Here is an 18,775-nt window from a genome sequence, read left to right as displayed (position 1 = left end):
TCAATAAAAACATTTTGAGTAGTTTTATTGATACAGCCCCAAATCACAACAACAGTCGCCTCAAGGTGCTTTATACTGTAAGGTCGACCCTACAAGAATACATACAGAGAAAAACCCAACAATCATATGACCCCCTATGAGCAGCACTTTGGCGACAGTGGGAAGGAAAAACTCCCTTTTAACAGGAAGAAACCTCAAGCAGAACCAGGCTCGATGGTGACTAGGGCTGGGTGTCGTCACTGATTTCTAGAATCGATTCTTTTCCGATTCACAAGGTCCCGATTCGATTCAATTCGATTTGAATCTGGGAAATTTTGCCTCAGACAGTCAGAAATATTATAATTCAGATCAGCACATTTACATATTTTTGTATCTATAAAAAGGAAGCTGACACTTTCCAGACTTTATCAAAGGTGTGAGCATCACAGCAGAGGCCTTTGTGTCAAAGCAGCTGAAGATAAAACACAGAAAAACATGAAGGAGATTTTCCTGGCCTGGATTTTATAAAAATATTCTGCAGTAGATCAAAAACGAAAGAAAACCATTAATCAACTTATGAACATTACCTCTGAAGTTTGATCAGAAACACGGCTGAGCATTTTGCATTTTGCATAATTTTAAAAAGTTTAAATTTGTTCAGAAGCCTGTTGACCTGCAGAAAATTAGGTTTTCTTTTCGGAAGTAAGTAATAGGAAACAAACAGCCCCGACCGTGTCCGTGCCGTCGGGTGAGAAAGGCGACATCTCACTGATCCCGATCCGTCGGCGGCTGCGTGCTTTGTGTTTACGTCTTTGTGCAGAAGCCGTGTACCTGCTCTCATTTACTGTCTTAGCTGTTTGGTGGTTGTTGAAATTGAGATCCTGGCATTTCGGGCAAAATAAATTTATATTAAAAAATCGATTCAGGATTTTAATGAATCGATATCACGTTATCCAAGACAGAATCGATTATAATCAATAAATCGATTATTAAAACCCTAATGGTGAGGTCGAGTCACATCCACATGGATGCAGGACCCAAGGTTTCCCAGCAGAACCTCCCCCAAACCATCACACTGTGACACACCCCTGGCCTGCAGAGTTGAGACGATGTGGTGTTGATACTGCTGTGATATCAGCCTTAAGGACAAAATGTTCACTCCCTCCCTGATATAGCTCGCCTACTAACAGGTGCAGCGATGAAGCGATGATCGGTGTTATTCTCGTCAGCGGTCAGAATGCCACACCTGTCCATGGCATCACTCTGCAAACTCTGTGGGGCGTACGCTTTGTGTGTCCTCCATGAAGTTTCTTACTTGCTAAAATAAATAAATAAAAGTAAATATTGAATTGATTTATGTCAGTTTTCATGCTCTGTATGCTTCTGACTCTTTGGACGTCGTTGTGACTTTGCCAGCTGCAGGAAATGTGGAAACTGGAAGCGGATGTGTTGTTATGGGGCATATGGAATGAACTCGCACTTTCACCCTGAACACAAACGCCTCTTTAGAGCAATCGCAGAGACCCTGTAAGCCGAGGATTATCGAGGTGACAAAGTGTGACGGGGAGACAAACACAGTGACAGACGACACGATGCACTGCAGCTCCCTGGGATCGACTCGTTTTCTGGTCTCCGTGTATACGTGTGGTGTATTATTAATCTACATAAACTACATGCAGCAGAGCAGGGACTGGCCTCATTCCGTCACTGACAAACTTCCCGCTTCAGAGCCGCTCGCTGCTCCACACTCCCTCCATCACCGTTAGTACCCGGCGTGCCCAGTGGCCTCTCGGCACGCCGGGTCTCGCAGCAGCTGCCATTAGAGCACGCATCCATCATCTGCCTCCCATGACTGCCCGTCTACCTGCGTGACTGAGTGTGTCTGGCCTCATTATTATTTTCAGTTTAATGATGTACCTGAAGCAGTCTGAGTGAATGCTGTCTCTTTGGAAACTGCCTGTTACATCCTGGCAGGTGAGGTTTGTGGCCAAACAACTTTAAAGTGGAGGAGAGGAGAACTTTTCAGCCTGGAGGAAGCAGGCTCATTTCTTTTCCTACCTGGATTCTGGCCAAACAGCTTCCCAGCAGGAACATTTCACAACACCGAGGCTATGTCCATACTAATATTGATAAATCTAAACAGTGTTTTTCAGTACCTGCTGTCTCAGCCTTCCACATACACACTGGAGACAGAGATTTATAAAGTTTGCTGCTATCAGTAAGCTAAAAATACACGACATATAGGAGTCCATATATACGCTTTTCCATATCCTTGAACATGTTCGCTCCTCGCACAGACCATGTTGTCTAGTGTTCACGTTGATGTTGTTAGGCTGGATCATTTGGGATTTCAGTGTTTCGAGCCGTGCCCTGAATATGTTTTAGTGCTTATGAAAGAGGAATTTTAGTGCAGAGAAGATGAAAGAGGAAGCAGCACAAAGACTCCTCCACAGTAACAGCCGTGGAAGCAGGAAAACTCCTAAAGCAGAAAGTTATTGTGGGAGAAAAATCTAGGCTGAAGATGAAGAATAAAATGGAATAATTACTCCCACTCCTGTCGCCTCTAAAAGACTCAATCTAGACTTAACGCAGCTTACTATTTTTTTTCTTGTATTTTTGATCTTTTTTCTGTCTGTCGTTCTCCTGCTGCACTGCCGTCTTCTCCCTCTGATCGTGATCATTACACCGCGCTAAACAACGGCGTACGTACGGAAGTAGCTGTAGAGTAGGACCCTAACACAGACACCACATGTGTCTACATACACACAAGACATTTTTAACCGAACAACAGAAGTAAAGGCAGGAAAAGAAAGTCCACAGGGTGCATTATTATGATTGCTTATTGAGAGAAAGTTCAGTTCTAGTTTTATTATTAGTTTGTCTTAGTTGAGTTTAGTCTGGTTTATGTCTGTTCCTGTTTGTCATGTGTCGTGTCCTTGTGTCCGCGTCTCTCTCCTCGTGTTCATTCCATGTCTCCTGTCTGTCATGTATGTCCACTCATCTCTCCATGTTTCCTGTTTTATTTTGAAAGTCTTGTTTCCATGTTCAGTGTGTTTAGTTTCGCTGTTTCCCTCGTCACCCTTCTGTGTATTTAGGTCCTCTGTCTCCCTCTGTTCAGTGTCGCGTCGTCTGTTTGTCTCGTGTCCTGTTACGTCAAGTCTCAGGATAGTTTTCATGCTGTTGTTCAGATTCACGTTCCACGTCACAGTGCTCACATTTAGGTTTTAGTTTAGTTTCTCGCCTCACCTTTGGTTATACTTCGCTTTCTCTCCCGTGTCTGCTTTTGGGTCCACACCTCAAACACATCGGCCATCCCGGCCATGACAGAAACGGCATTAAATACAGCTCCCTTTGTCTTTACTCTCCTTTTCCACTTTAATCAAAAATAGCACCTGCCGTTTAAAGTGTGCACTGAGCTGTGATTGGTTGATTGACACCAGGTGGCTCTGCTGGATGACTGAGGCATAAAAGAGACATCCAGGATTAAAGCAGCACAGGTCAGAGGACAGATGGATGGTAGGATGCGTTCAATGGCATCTGGATTTACTGAGTCAGCTCACGTCTTGGCTCATAATTCTGGCATTCCTGGTCCTCCATACAGGCAGAAAATACTCTTTGATGTTTTGCCTTTAGTGAGTTAAGATTGTGTTTTGTACAGAAATGTCAGCCCTGCACACATCACACACGTAAGAGGGTGAAAGGAAAAATGTGGAGAGCAGTGATTACACATGATGAGGGTATAAAATTGTGTCTTTACGAGAAAATCTCTGAAAATAGACAAAGAAGTTTTCAGAGATGCTGTTTTCAGCTGAATTCAACAATCGAGGAAATTACACATCATTGGCACGTGTCACATCCTTCCAACAGCACTGTTTTCTGCTGTGAGATGACCTTTTTCAGTTCACAAACCAAATCTTAGAAGCTCCTTCAGCTTTAGGAAGCCCGCGTGGTTTAACTTAGCGTCTGACAGATTCATCATAACTCACAGTAAAACTATGAAATGGGGAACTGGTGTTCTGGAGTGTGCAGCTGAGAAAAGAAGGCATCAGGCTGTCAGTGACTGAGCTGGGGTGTAATTCTGAGGATTAGAGGCGTCTAATCTGCAGTGTGTGCCACAAAATGTCAGATTAGTGCACCTAAGGAACGTCAGGGTTGTGCGAATATTTCATCCTCACTTCAGGTGACAAACTGTTATCAGGGAATTCAAATATCTGTTGGCACGTAATTTCATTCATTCGGGCCGACGCTGCAGTGCGGGCGTGAGCAGGTCCTCGCGTGTGAGGATTACCGTTGATTTGATTAGTCCTAATCAGAAATGAGTGGTGCTTCTCTGCTGACGCAGAATCTCAACCATTAGTGGCTGCAGGCCATCAGCACCACGGCGTCTCAGAAAAACTGCAGTTTTAGAGTCACTTCACGTCCAGCTGCATGGAGCTGCATGCACTCTCTGGACGTACACGCTGAGTAAAGCTGCATCACAGAAACCTCCTCCATCAATGACACATCTGAGGGTCTGGAACCAGCTGGTAGCAGAAGAAACCAACTCAGGTCAGCTGGTCACTGACCATTTGGTTGCTTGCTCATTTAATACAGTCTTAAAAACAGGAACAAAACAGTTGGACCTGATGTGCTTAAACTGCACAGACATGCAAATCCACCTGTCTGAGAGCGAAACACTAGTTCATGCATTTATTACTTCCAGGCTGCACGACTGTAACTCATTATTATCAGGAAGTCCTAAAAACTCCCTGAAAAGCCTTCAGCTGATCCAAAATGCTGCAGCAAGAGTCCTGACAGGGACTAGAAAGAGAGAGCAGATTTCTCCTGTTTTGGCTTCCTGTTAAATCCAGAATTCAAAATCCTGCTCCTCACATACAAGGTCTTAAATAATCAGGCCCCATCTTATCTTAATGACCTTGTAGTACCATATCACCCTATTAGAGCACTTCGCTCTCGCTCTGCAGGCCTACTTGTTGTTCCTAGAGTATTTAAAAGTAGAATGGGAGGGAGAGCCTTCAGTTTTCAGGCCCCTCTTCTGTGGAACCAGCTTCCAGTTTGGATTCAGGAGACAGACACTATCTCTACTTTCAAGATTAGGCTTCAAACTTTCCTTTTTGCTAAAGCATATAGTTAGGGCTGGACCAGGTGACCCTGAATCCTCCCTTAGTTATGCTGCAATAGACGTAGGCTGCCGGGGATTCCCATGATGCACTCACCTCTCTAACTCCCGGTGTGTTTATATGTAATTAGTTTTGTCTCTCTATCCCATCTCTGAACAGGAAAGTTAAAGAGTTACTTATCTGCTGTTCTACATCTTTTGTTGATGTTTTCAAACCTTCCTGGAAAATGAAAAGTTTTCCTGATGCTTTAACGTGTGTTTAATGTTGTAAAAGACTCAATTTTAATCCCGATGTCATCTCTGCCTAAACTCATTCTCACAGTGAGAATCGGGCCAACAGCAGATCCCCAGGGTCACACGTCACTCCTCATTAAGACGTTCTCAGTCTTTAAAATCAAAATGTGCCATTTTAAGAAAATATAAAAGGCTCTGTTTAAATGATGGGAACACTCACACACACACACACACACACACACACTGTGTCACATCAGAAGGAACTTGCGTTGAAGTTTATGAGCGGTTCTGGCACAGCGGCCGGAAACAACAGCCTCAGATCTAAACACTGAAACCTTCTGTTGATATTAAACTACCGCATATAAACACTGAACATTTTTATTTCGTGTCCTAATTGCTCCGTTACCCTGCAGCCACTTCACAGTGTTTATGTATCTTTGCGTTTGCTGAATGGAGGCGAGCGGAGCAGAGAGGGAGGAGGACAGCTTCTCCTCGGAGTAAATACAGGCTGAAGTATCGGACGACAGCTGCGGATGGAGAAAGCCTCTTACGACTTCTGTATAAAGACACCATTAAAGGATAATGTGTAATTTCAAGTGTCGGTCTGCGAATGCGTCGGCCTTTTCCATCCACGGAGCAGCGCGGTCGCAGGTGCAGTGTGATGCAGGCAGCTGGATGTGTATAAGCGGGGCGAGTTATTGGATTTGATGAGAACGGTGTAGCTCGTTACACTGACTGTTGCTGCAGCAGCTGAGAGGAAATAACCCTTTTCACTCTGTTGTTCGCTCCTCCTGTCACAATTTTCCACTTTTTTCTTTACTCGTTGTCAGAGCTCCTCTCGCTTTTTCTTTCAGTGTTGTTCTCTTGTTTTTGACTCGACACATTTAGTTTGAGTCAAAAATGTGAAGTTGGGAGAAGTCGCTCGTCTCATTAAGAGAAACCTGCTCTTTAAGGATTTTGTCAGCAGTTTGGTGGAGCTTACATGCTTTGATAAACCCTCTGGAGCTCTGCATAAACCACAGCGAATCATCTGCCTCCACCTCCTCCTGTCCCAGCTTCCTCCTTTGTCTCACCGACCCTCTGCATGTCCTCCTTCACTACATCCACGAACCTCCTCTGAGGTCTTCCTCTCCTCCTCCTGCCTGGCAGCTCCATCTTCATCTTCCTTTGTCCGATACCTCCATCCTCCCACCTCTGCACATGTGCAAACCCTCTGATCAGACTCACCAGAGAAGCTCTCAACACCTTCAGCTCGACCTCCACCGTCTCCAGACCATCACAGCAGCTCTCACTACCGTCTTTTAAATCTTCCCTTTCAGGCCTGCTGCTCTTTTTCTGTCACAGATCCCTCCTGACACTCGTCTCCACCCGCTTCACCCTGCCTGCGCTCTCTGTGGATGGTTGTTAAACACATCCACCTTCACTACCGCTGCTCTTTGCACATTCACCTTCCCACCTGTCTCCCTCTCATTCAGACACGTGTATTCTGTCTTGCTGCTCCTCTTCTTTCCAGAGCATACCTCCACCTCTCCAGGCTCTCCTCCACCTGTCTGCCTACTCTCACTACAGATCACAGCGTCGTCTGCAAACACCATAGTCCGCCTGCTCCTCCTGCTTGACTTCATCTGTCAGCCTTTCCATCACCGCTGCAAACAAGACGGGGGTCAGAGCAGCTTCCTGATGCGATCCCACCACCACCTTCATCCCATCAGTCGCTCCTACTGCACACCTCCTCGTACATGTCCTGCACCACCTTCACATCCTTCTCTAGCACTCCTGACTTCCTCTCACAGATCCACAAAGACCTGGCCAACATCTGCCCTCTCAGAGCAATCACAAGGAAACCTCTTTCTCATCGTGAAGCTGTCCTGCTGCTCACTGATCATCACCGCTCTTCTTCAACTACTCTCTGAAGCTAGCTTCATCCCACTGTAGTTCCTACAGATCTGCACTTTTGATCTTCTCCCTTCCTCAGGATTCCTCTCACTCTCCAAGATGATGTTGAACAATCTCCTGCCCTGTCTCAGAGACATCTGTAACCCAAATAAAACGAGGGTACCACTTTAAGGACTGATAAATATGAGTAGAGATGGACAGCCTGTCAAACCAATCGAAATGCACAGGTCCCAGTATGCTTTGACCAATGGGAAAGCATCCTGCCGCTGTGTGTCCCTCCCATCTGCTCTGTGTTCGCCGCTACGTGTGTGTAGTCGCGTGCTGAGCTGCGCTGCAAAGTTTTGATCCCTGAGAGACTGAAGTTTTTGAGTTGGAAAAAGTATTAGATAAAAGTTTGCAACCAACTGTGCTGCACATAAGTTCGCTGGTTATCAGCTGCCTTTCATGTTAAAAGTAGTCAAAGTGAGTAAACAGACGAATGCTGCAGTTTTCTGGCGCCTTTAGAAAGCTAGCTAAACTGTTAGCCTTCATTAGCTCTAGTTGTTATCAGCTGCCTGGAAGTTCATCTCACTCTGCTTCCAGAAGTGAGGTAACACTTGAAGCGCAACTTTATGTTTATTTTCCTTCACGTCGTAGTACTGTCATTAAAGAAAAAAACATGCCCTGTTACGCTGTTTAGAGTCCCGCGTGGTTCGACCGAGAGACACCGTACCATTGTCTTCGGCCTGATGCACTGAGATCGCTGAGTACATGTATGTCTTAGTTTAAGGCTACGTCCACACGTACACGGGTATGTTTGAAAACGGAGATTTTCCGTTTTCGTTTTGAAAAATAATCTCGTCCACACGTAAACGCAGAAATGAAGGAAACGTTTTTGGGGTTTTTTGATACAGCTTGTGTCTGACCCATACTCCGGAACAGTAGGAGGCGGTAATGCTCCTTTACGTTGGTTGCCAACCGCCGTTAAACACAAAGAAGAAGAAGACGCTGCATTTTCTGCGTTTTCTCCGTTTTTCTCGTCCACACGTAAACGCAAAAACTGAGTTTTCACAAATCTCCACCCTGGCAGGAGTTTTTAAAAATCTCCGTTTTCAGTGACCGAGAACGCCGTTTACGTGTGGACGAAAGGTGCAAACGCATAGAAAAATCTGCGTTTTCATAAATACCCGGGTACGTGTGGACGTAGCCTAAATCTGTTTTGCACTTTATTGTTCAGTAACTGAATTTATCTGAATTGTTTGGTTAATAACTGTCACATATGCACTAACTTTACTTAGCTTGGTTGTAAGTGTTAATGTTTTCATAATGTATTTAGAAAAGTGTTTGTATTACAATTTTTAACATAAGATAATATATTGCAGTTTATGTAACAGAGATGTTTTATTTTATCAAATTTGAGTAGTTTAATTGCAAATTGATGTAGAGTATGATGTCAACAAAATCCTAAGTTGTGCATTATAGCTAGAACAGCATAATTAATATTTGAATTGCTCTTCTGACCCCGTCTGTTGGCAGGTCAGGGGTGGATTCGATGGCGAGCCTTCCCACCTGGACTTGGAGAGACTGAGACTCGCGTCTTTTCCACTTGATGATGTGCTGCACCTTGAGGTGTGGTAGGACTGTATCACTCACACTCTCTCACACAGCTGGTTATACATGAGACCACTGCCTGACATTCTCTCACCCCTATTTTCTTTCACACCTGGGAATTTTTTGGACATTTTTTATTTGGGACTTTGAATAATGAGCTGTTGTGTAGAACATTCTCCACATGTGAAAGGAGTGTGAGATTTGTGTAATATGTTTCTATCAAAGTTAAGGAGTCAGGTGACTAGGGTGCACCCAGCATTGAAGCCCAGCATTGAAAACCAAAAGTAACACTTGGCCAAGTCGTTGTCTTAGTAGTTTATGTGTTTTACTTTTCTTTCATCTTTTGTACGTTTCCTTTCTACAATTGTAAAGTGCCTTTAATGGTTTATTTCACTAACGTCGGCTGGTTCTTTTGAGTTACACTCTTGTCTCTGTGTCTCATTTAAACACACCCCTGTGCTCCTATAGTAGAACCTATTGACCCATTGATATATTCTTTTCAACAATTCCCCTTACCGTGTTACGCATCTCCGTACAGCCACATCTATGTCGTCCGAACCAACCACCTTGCTGACTGAATATCAGTCAGCAAGGTGCCAGAGATCATACGGATGAACCAGGAGGCTGTGTGATGCATGCTTTCAGTGGACAGATGAGACCAGACAGATGGCGTGCTCTTCGTGAAACCCGATTGTGTTGTAGCGCCACATTGGGATGTTTTTTAATGCATCTGTGCCACGACAGCTCGCTGTTACTGAGCGAATACTGAATCCTGGATTACAGCAGAAACCTCTAATGTCAGGACTTCAGTCAGTGAAGAGGAAACACACCACCATCCCCGAGCTAATGCTGCTCTGTAGGGAGAAGGTCCCTGAACCAGCCACTGCAGACACTCACAGATATCTAATTTTTTTTTTAGGTCAAATAACCAAACTGTGAGTTCCTAAATTTCCCCTTTAAACGAAACATTTTCAACATTTCATAGTGAGCAGTGAGGAGATCCGGAGCTGGGCAGTGTGCAGACGCTGTGTTCACAGCTTACAGTCCAGTGCTTCTAACATGTTTACTGCCACACTTCAGAGGCTGAGTTAAATTTAACTAATTAACTGTTGGCTGGAGAGTGAAATTGCCGTTCGGTGTTCAGCATGAGATGCAGCCAAAGTGAATGAAAAACAACAAGCCGTCCAAAGCTCGTGATAGATGTACGCCACCGCTGCCTGCCGCCATCCAAAGAGTCACTACACGCGTCTGTCAGGTGTGATACCTGCGACGCCGCTCCTGTCGAGCAGTTAGAGTCCGTATATAATCCACTCGGGGTGATTCTGGCGTCTCTGTGCTTTCATTATTTCATCGTGGCCCGCGAGGATCATCACAGTTTAACTGGGACAAAACTGAACTAATGAGGCCAAAATGTAGAGGAGGCACGCCAAAAACACGACCTCGAGTGAACTCGAGTGTCAAACACAATTCTGGCTCTTGTTTATTGGAAGCAAAGCGGATCGGGCTGATGTTATTACAGAGCTACAAACTCCGCAGAGAGCCAGGAAGGGTGGACAGATGTGTCAATTAAATGTGGGACAGGGGAGTGCACTTTATTTCCCGGGGCTGACTCCAACTGGCAACCTCCCAGGCTGGAAAAAGAAGGCGGCGTGGAAAACACTGAGACCAGCAGTTCCTCTCACATCCACACGAGGCAGGCTCCAACGGTAAGCCCGCCCTCCTTACAGCAGGAACAAACGGCTCTGTGGTCTCCATAGTTCATGTCCTAGCAAACATTTCATTAACGCACCTGTTTGATTTTGGCACTCTGACAGATGTGCAGGCACAGCTGTAGCTAATAGCTGTCTGCTAGACCTGTGCTGTAATTTCAATGCAACTGTCTGACCAATAACACGGCTGTCTCGGCTGAGACAAGCCAGGAAGTTAGAGCTCCAGTTTTTACGCCTATTTTGAGGATCAGGTGCAGTGAAGTCGCAGTGGCTCCGTCTGTAAACTCATTTTGTAGCTTTTTGGTTTCCGTAGAGCCGATCGGGTGCGTTCAATGACCTCAGGGTGTGCTCACTCCGAGTTATGGATGTGCAAAGGCATCATTAGGAGCTTCAACATCATGAGCACGAACCTGTGCGAGGGCTTCAACACGACGCAGCAAATGCTCGACACTTACCGTAACCTGAGAACATAAAAGCTGCACTTCCACTTCACTTTTATTAAATATAAAAACTGCAAGAAAACGAGAGCAGAGAAAGGAGGGGGCGGTACGTGCCCGCGTTCAGTACCGTCTATTCATGCCAGCAGTGGCAGGAAGGATTTCTCATGGCGTCCCTTACCTGACACACTCCGCTGATGCACATGTCAAAGGCGTCCGCTCGGCACCGAGTCCCGTCCAGCACCTTCGGGGCCAGTTCCACAGTGAGGCTTCGGCCTTTAGCCTGGCAGCGCAGAGTGCAGGGGGCGGTGGGGTCGTACGGCGCTGGGACCCACTCGTACGTGACGCCCTGGTACTTGATGTCATTGTGAGCCGAACACTGCTGGGCCCGGAAATCCCCCGACTCTGCAGGGCAGTCCTGAGGAGAGGAGACGAAAGTGTCACCACAATAACTCTTTATAAACTCATCTCGTTTTTTCACGTGACGACTGACCGAAATTCATATTTCGCCTCCTAATTCAGATGGCTCTCATACTTTCTGTTTCTAAAGAAGGGAGGAGGCCCTGGGCAGACCCAGGACACGCTGGAGAGGTTACATCTCTGGGCTGGCCACGGTGAGCCCTGAAGGCCACACAGTTTTAGAGGTTTTCCTCAGGAGCAAACATTTTACTTTTGCATTTCCAACCTGTGGAGGAGCTTAAACATTTCAGCAGATGATCAAACAGCTGGAGGAAGCAGGTATTTTCTGGCACCAGCAGAAACTCGCAGCAGGGAGTCTGTGACGGCAGAGCAGAGATCTCTGGTTTAACACAATTCAGACACTCCACAGAGCCGTGAAGCCTGACAGCAGCTTCCCATGGCTGGTTACCGCTCACTGTCAGCTCCACATCACTGAGTGATAGTCATCAGCCTCACTACTCCTTCTTCTTTCAGATGATATAAAAATATCAGTACTCGTTTTTTAGATGCACCACACTAACACTTTCCTGTGACACCAGTGTATTAGAGGGTGGTGCTGGGAGACGCTTCAGCTGAATTTAGGGCTGTTGTTTCCTTTTAATGACTCAAATATCCACAGAACGTGGAAAACGAAGCTGCAGCTGGAAGTCCGTCTGTGTGACCGAGAGGAGGTGATGCTGCAGAGAAGCTGTTTCGGTGCTTCTTAGGACCGAACGTCGTCTCGGATCGAGACCAGACGTTTGCTCCTCTGGCAGCCAAAAATCCGTCCTCCTCCGTGTGACGGAGAATTGGACAAATCCGGTGTGACACATCGGCTCCACGCAGTCACACTCTGCCACTGCTCGTATCCTTCAGCCCGAGCTCCGGTTCACACAGACTTAGCCTCAACGTGTCAACAGACACGGGATAGAAATTAACCTGGGAATTTTTCTCACCGGATGCAATGGATCCAGACTAAAACACTTCAGTGGGGAACGAGAGAAATAAGGCCGGTTTTCCTCGGATTAAAAATGGCGAGGTTATTTCAGCAGGCCGGATCTGTGATGTTGCCATTAGCTTATAGATCATATGAGGTTTTCATGCATAAACAGGAAGTAGAGGAGGATACACACACATTCAGACCAAATTTGTGTTTGGTCTGTTCAGATTATTCCTGGGCAGCTTTTTAGTCGTGCCATCTCTGGGGGTGCTGGTCAGGAGACTTCTGCTCTTTGTTTTTCTGGTTTTTCTTGTTCCTTCGTTTACAGCAGTTGATCACGCCGAAGCCAGCCGGGATGACGACCGGAACGGCAACATCGACAGACAGGAAGAGGAGGACGGGCAGACTGTGCAGAGGAGGAACCGAGTGACGGGAAAGAAACGAAAATCTAAGCTGCATCTCCCATCTGTCATCGCAGCGCGAGGTCAACAGGATGCTAAGTTAAGAAGACTTCTGTGAGTTTAACAGCTGAGTGAGAAGCAGAGCGAGCGCCCAAAAGTCTGAGCGTCTCTGTTCCCTCTTGATTGGAGGAGTCGGTGCCCCAAGTGAGGAAGATCCTCCTGATGAGGGACAGGAAGGTGTGAACATGACAGGTGGATCAGTGCTGCACCGCTGTGGTGGAGAAAGCTGAGCTGGAAGGTGAAGCCCCCGTCATGGACATGTAACGAGCGTCATCTCGAGGAGCTTTATTTCGTAAGGTTAAGACCCTCCAACTCCAGACGACCATCTGTGAGCCAACGCTTTGGCAACAGTGGGAAGAAAAACTCCCTTTGAGCAGCGAGGAACGTCCTGGCTCATGTGGAGAGCGGTTGGCACGATTCATTCCTCTGTTAAACTGACAGCTGCGCCTGGGCAGAGAAGCTCAGAGCTCTGTCTGGGTCCCACTGACGGACATAATCTCTCCAGCATCTCCAGGGCCTCCGCCAGCTGGACAAGCCTGAAACGCTACGAGGCAGATGTGGAACCACCTCAGCTGTTCATGGAGGAGTCCCTCCTCCCTGCGTCTCTGAGGCTGAGCTCTCTGCATCGCCTGGACCACCTTAGACCCACTCAGACTCACCGTGTTACTGCAGGTTCTGTAGCGGATATTTTTTCCTTCACAGCTTCTGTAAAACAAGGTCAGAAAAAAACGATTTAGTGATTAAAACCAAAAGACATCAAAAGCTTTAAAAACAGCGAGTCGTGCACCGTTTCCCATCATCAGCCGGTGAGCTGCCAAATATTATTTTTATAATCAGATAAAAATGATGGTGATGGTTCCACTGGGGCGCAGAGATTATGGTGTAACGAGACAATAATCTCCTAATTACTGACTTACTCAGTTCATTACAGCACACAGAGCTCACAGTGAAGACGCTGCTGACTGTGGGGGGGGCGGCAGACACAACCCCCCCACTGTCACTCACTGACCTCACCTGGACCCACAGCACCAACGCTGTGGTAAAGAAGGCCCAGCAGCAGCTGCAGCCTCACTAACAGCTTCTTCCCCTGTTAACAAAGCGTTTCAGCTCCTCTGTTGTTCGTTTGAAGGCAGACGTGACCTCTGACCTCTGACGGTGAATCAGCTGTCTTGGTTGGAGCATCACTCAGACACAGACACCTGCTAATCAGTGCTCAGTGACATCCTATACAATCCCTGAATTTCCGTCTGCACCACAACTGGAGCTCAGCCTTCCTGTGCGGTCTGTTACTACAGACTTCATAACCTCCTGAGAACCAGCCTGTTCATTTATGTTCTCTGCAGTGGGCGTTTGTTTTTGCTCTATATCTACTGACTTATTTGAGCTACCCTACTAAGTCCTGATGTGCTAAACAGAGGACTTCCTGGGCTTTCCACTGATACGTCGTGTGTTTGTGGGGCCTCTTTTAGCTCCAAAGGAAGGAAAATCACGAAAAAGTTCAACGGGAAGATTTGTTTTCCTCGGTTCTCAGGATGAGGCTGTTTTCTTATTCGTCTCCTACTTTCAGCTGCTCTCTTTAGCGGGTCACCTCATCTGCCTCCATCTGACCTACTCCCAAGCATCCTCTGTTACACCGACCGTTTACACCACCTTCACCTCATCCATGAAGCTTTGAACAGACTGTAAAGGTGCTGATTTCTGCTTGTTGGACGAGCCTGCGGGAACTGAATCGGCCTGACGTGGACATCAGAGGAACTATTAATGCTTCATCTGTGGAGGTAACGATGGGAATGATGGTGGTGATAATATTACACTGCAGTATTTTCAGTTGCAATGATCATAGCGGAGCAGCAGACGTGGACAGAGCTTCGTGCTCCTCTTGTCTCCAGAAAGCTAAAAACATCATCCTGTCACCGGGTTCTCCGACGCGCGAAGGCATTCAAACATAAACTCAATCAACTCGTCTAAAATGAAAACAGGCTGAGAGTGACGAGGAGTTCGGTGTGAGCACTGAAACCTGTGAGGCCAGCAGCAGTCAGTCTCCAAAGACTCAGAATCAAACCGGGGGTGATGTCACGGGGCTGTATCCATCCTTTATATACAGTCTATAGCCAAACCTCACATCGACTGGTGTCCATGGCTGCATCGTTGGACTTCACAGCTTTTGTTTGACTCATCACTCATTCTGGTGCTGAATGTTCTTATCAACCAGTCACAGAAACACGTGCACAGTTTTCTCATCTTTTCTGTTTCCAGTTCATCATTCATCATCATCATCATCATTTTCACCCTGAACTTTGCTCCAGATCGGACCTCCAGGGGCCTGAGATCCACCATGAATATAATAGATTACCACACACACACACACACAGACACACACCTGTAAGGTAATAGCACACACCACCTGCAGCATACCTTACTCAGTCAGCAGCTATTTCAGCACTTCACTGAGCTCCAGCTGGCAGAGCCCACAAAGCCAAGAAAAAGTAAACACACACACACACACACACACACACACACACACACACACACACACACACACACACACACACACACACACAGCCTGAACCTGAGCCCTGTGTGAAATGTGCCATAGCGCAGTGCTCCGTTCCCTGTGACAGCACGGACATGCTGTTAAATCTGTTCCACCTTGTTAACAATCTCTCGGTGTGCGCTAACAGCCGTAAAATGCACATTTGTCCTGCTAACTCACAATAACATTCGACTAAACTGGTTGCAGCTCATTTATCCCGGGGTAAAGCAGCTCTGCTCCAATCTGCTCTTTAGTGCAGATCTGAGCCCGAGAAGCACGCTGCAGCCGTTCAGCTGCACCGGGCACGGACAGCGGCCGACCGCGGCACCGTATTAATGAGCCAATTAATAGATTTCTCCCGCTGAAATGCATCGACGACTCAACCACGGTGAGACAAACTCTGTGTGGGCGTGCAGCGGCCGTGGATGTGGAATGCCTACAGCTTACAGCCGTTAGTGCCCTCCTGAATTTACAAGAGGACCCAACATTGATGTTCAACAGTGTTCTGAACACGTAAACTCCAGTTCAGAAGCAGTTTTCTGTATTTGAATGTTTCTAACTCAGCGTGAGTGAATCACATCTCCCAGGGTTCAGTCTGTGGTGAACATTAAGAAACTGGAGGTCCTTTAACAGAGGACGACGGGCGGCGTGGATTATTTTACATAACCTGAGGAGGAGAGAAGCCGCCTGTGTGCAGAGGCCGAGGGGAAGAACAAAATGAAGAACATTTATTACAGTCATACTGCTGCTGTTAGCAAATCAGATACGTGAGGTGGTTCTCCTCCACTGAAACAGTGCTGGGATCAACGACAAGAAACTTCCAGATGTTTCCTGGGACGCGCTCTCCATGAGTAAAAACCTAATGAGGGTCATTTATGACCACCTGCACATCGAGTGCAACAGCCGCTGTTTCACACACCGCAGCACGCCGTTTAACCCAACGTGAAGCTGCACCAACAGCTAAATACTGGCTTTGACGTCACGTTGGCCTGTGCACACATAAGATGACGCTTAAAGCATCAAAAGTGTAGTGAAATGTGCTTTACATAACAAGCACTTCTTTACAGTCATGATTCGCTGGTTTCTTGGTACAAAGAGGAGAAAAATCCATCAGGTACAAGATCGGCTTCATCTGTCAGTTAAATCTGTACTTTCAAACACCCGTTCAGTATCAGTCCAGGACTCCCCAGGTAATTCCTACAAGTTATGAGGTTATGAGATGTGTCAGCGTCTGTTCTTGTCCTTTTGGATGTTACATTTGAAGCTGTCTTCACAGATGCAAAGTTGCAGGAATGCCCTGAAATTTCCGTCTTACATTTAAAGCCTCCTCACATCTGTGCTGTGCGTGCTTGCACGTGCATCCTCGCCATCCCCAAAGGTCAAAACTCCACACGGAGCTGAAATCAGCAGGTGTGCTGATGCGTCATCGCACACCTCTGAGCCTTTACTGCAGGAGGAGCCTGGACGACAGCGTGGCGCCGCAGGTGCACACGGCGGACTTTTCATAATTTTATCAAAGTCACACGTGGGTCCTGCAAATACGTGCAGGTCTTATCATCCTTTTTTATTTGAACATTACTCCCGTGACGGCTCTTTGTCGCCGCCTTTCATCTGCAACTCTATTCTGAAAGTCTTCAAAGGAAGTTTAATGACACAAAGAGCAAGAGAATGACATTTCTGTAGAGCACACTTTAAACTTGCAGTAAATAATAATGACAGGAGGGGTATTCACCTACTTTCATGTCACACTGATAATAACAAGTATTCTGAATATGTCAGGTATGCCTTTGAGAGCTCGTAATGGAGCTTTCTGTCATCTTTCAGTGTGAAATGTACAGCTGGCACAAAGGAAAGTGAGGATTTTGGCTTCTTGTGTCCAACTGAAAACTGAGGAGGTAATATTACAGCCTGTCAGGAGATGAGAATAATAAACTCACAATAACATCAACTGAAAGGAAATGTGGGTTTTTTTCTTCTCCTTTACACGTTCAACACCGGCTATAATTCAGGCACTAATGGAGTTTCTGACCTCTAATAGCAGAGAGTGCTTTGGTGAGGAGCACCGAGCTCAGCAGGACTCCTTTAATGGGAACTGCTTTCAGCACATTCACCGTGGAGTTTCAGAGGATGTTCATTTTCTTGCATACATAAAAATGTAAAATAGAAATAATGAAGTTCACAGTGCAGAGGAGACTTTTTTTCCTGTGAAGTCGGAAAAAAATGACAACCGCAACGAAACACAAAGACGACACAGCTGACTGTGGACATGCACATTAAAACATCTGTGCATTTTATATCTTCACAACCCAGAAACGCTCTGCCTCACTTTCTGACCCTGAGTGCAGGGAGAGGAGGCGTCTGTCTGCACACACACACACACACACACGCACACACGCACGCGCACACACACGCACACACGCACGCGCACACGCACGCACACGCGCGCACACGCACACGCACACACACACACGCACACACACACACACACACACACACACACACACACACACACACACACGCTAGTTGAAGTGGTTCATGCATCTCTGAGATGAACTGCACCTCAGACCCCGGACATGGTGGGGAAATCCTATTACTACCCCTGAAAGAAATGGATGTGCGGTGTGGTGAGGGAGGTCCGTGCAGCTCAGACTGCGACCTGGACCTGGCGGAGCAGCAGAAAATAGACGAGTGAAACATCCGTGATTGCAGTGAAACACTTTTTAAGTGCTTATCAGCCCAGAGTGCATCAGGTTGTTCCAGCAGATTCCCAAAAATCCGTTAGTTTGTCACTCGTCCCTCTTCGCAGTTAGCAGGTACTCGCCCCGGCTGATGGACAGCACTCTGCAGGCCGAGCGGAGATGGCTTAACGAAGTCATTCGGCCACTGCAATTTTGTCCTTATACAAACACACGAGTCCTTACACCTGCTCATTTCTGCCACATCAGACTTTTAGAAGCAACCACGCACATCTGAACCCAAACCTGGTGGTAAGCTTGGTGCCTACGTTTACCTGCAGAATCTTTCATGTTTCTGATAAGAGCCAGACAGCAGCTGCTGTACGACAGGCCGAGCGAGCGGGAGTCAGCGGACCCCCGAAGGGAGAAAGGCACAGTCTGCACCAGAGGAGGCAAAGCAATGAGACCCAGGACATAGCAGTTCTTACTGCTCTGACCAGTGCAGGCAAACACACCCTGACATGGACTGGATTTTGGTCCCCACAAGTATAGTAAACTTCCAATTATTGGTCCCCACAAAGATGTTTAAACAGGTATACACACACAGGCACTACGCTAACTTCCTCCAGGCTTCACTAATTATGTCCACAAGTCAAACTAGCTGCACAGACGCAGCGGTCGAGCTCGTCATCGGGCACGCTGCTTAACGTTCAGCAGCGAATGGAGAACGAATCTCGTCATGCAGATGAAGTCTGAACAAATCA

General features: G+C 46.7%; 1 protein-coding gene across 2 annotated transcripts in view; it reads right to left on the bottom strand.

Annotated features, from left to right (window-relative positions):
• adamtsl3 (ADAMTS-like 3) overlaps window positions 1–18,775 on the bottom strand; it is a 197,453-nt gene that overhangs the window by 79,909 nt on the left and 98,769 nt on the right. For both annotated transcript variants that reach the window (XM_085275485.1, XM_085275550.1), the window contains exons 5-6: window positions 13,463–13,508; window positions 11,146–11,382 (exon numbers count right to left, since the gene is read on the bottom strand). In XM_085275485.1, the coding sequence (XP_085131611.1) occupies window positions 11,146–11,382; window positions 13,463–13,508 (283 nt within the window). The remainder of the gene's footprint in view (window positions 1–11,145; window positions 11,383–13,462; window positions 13,509–18,775) is intronic.

Source organism: Mchenga conophoros, linkage group LG1 (assembly GCF_057382185.1).
Source record: "Mchenga conophoros isolate Kocher_MC1m ecotype Shallow Benthic linkage group LG1, M_conophoros_male_GT1.1, whole genome shotgun sequence".
In the NCBI taxonomy this organism is placed as follows: Eukaryota; Metazoa; Chordata; class Actinopteri; order Cichliformes; family Cichlidae; genus Mchenga; species Mchenga conophoros.
This window is presented reverse-complemented; position numbering and strand designations above follow the sequence as displayed.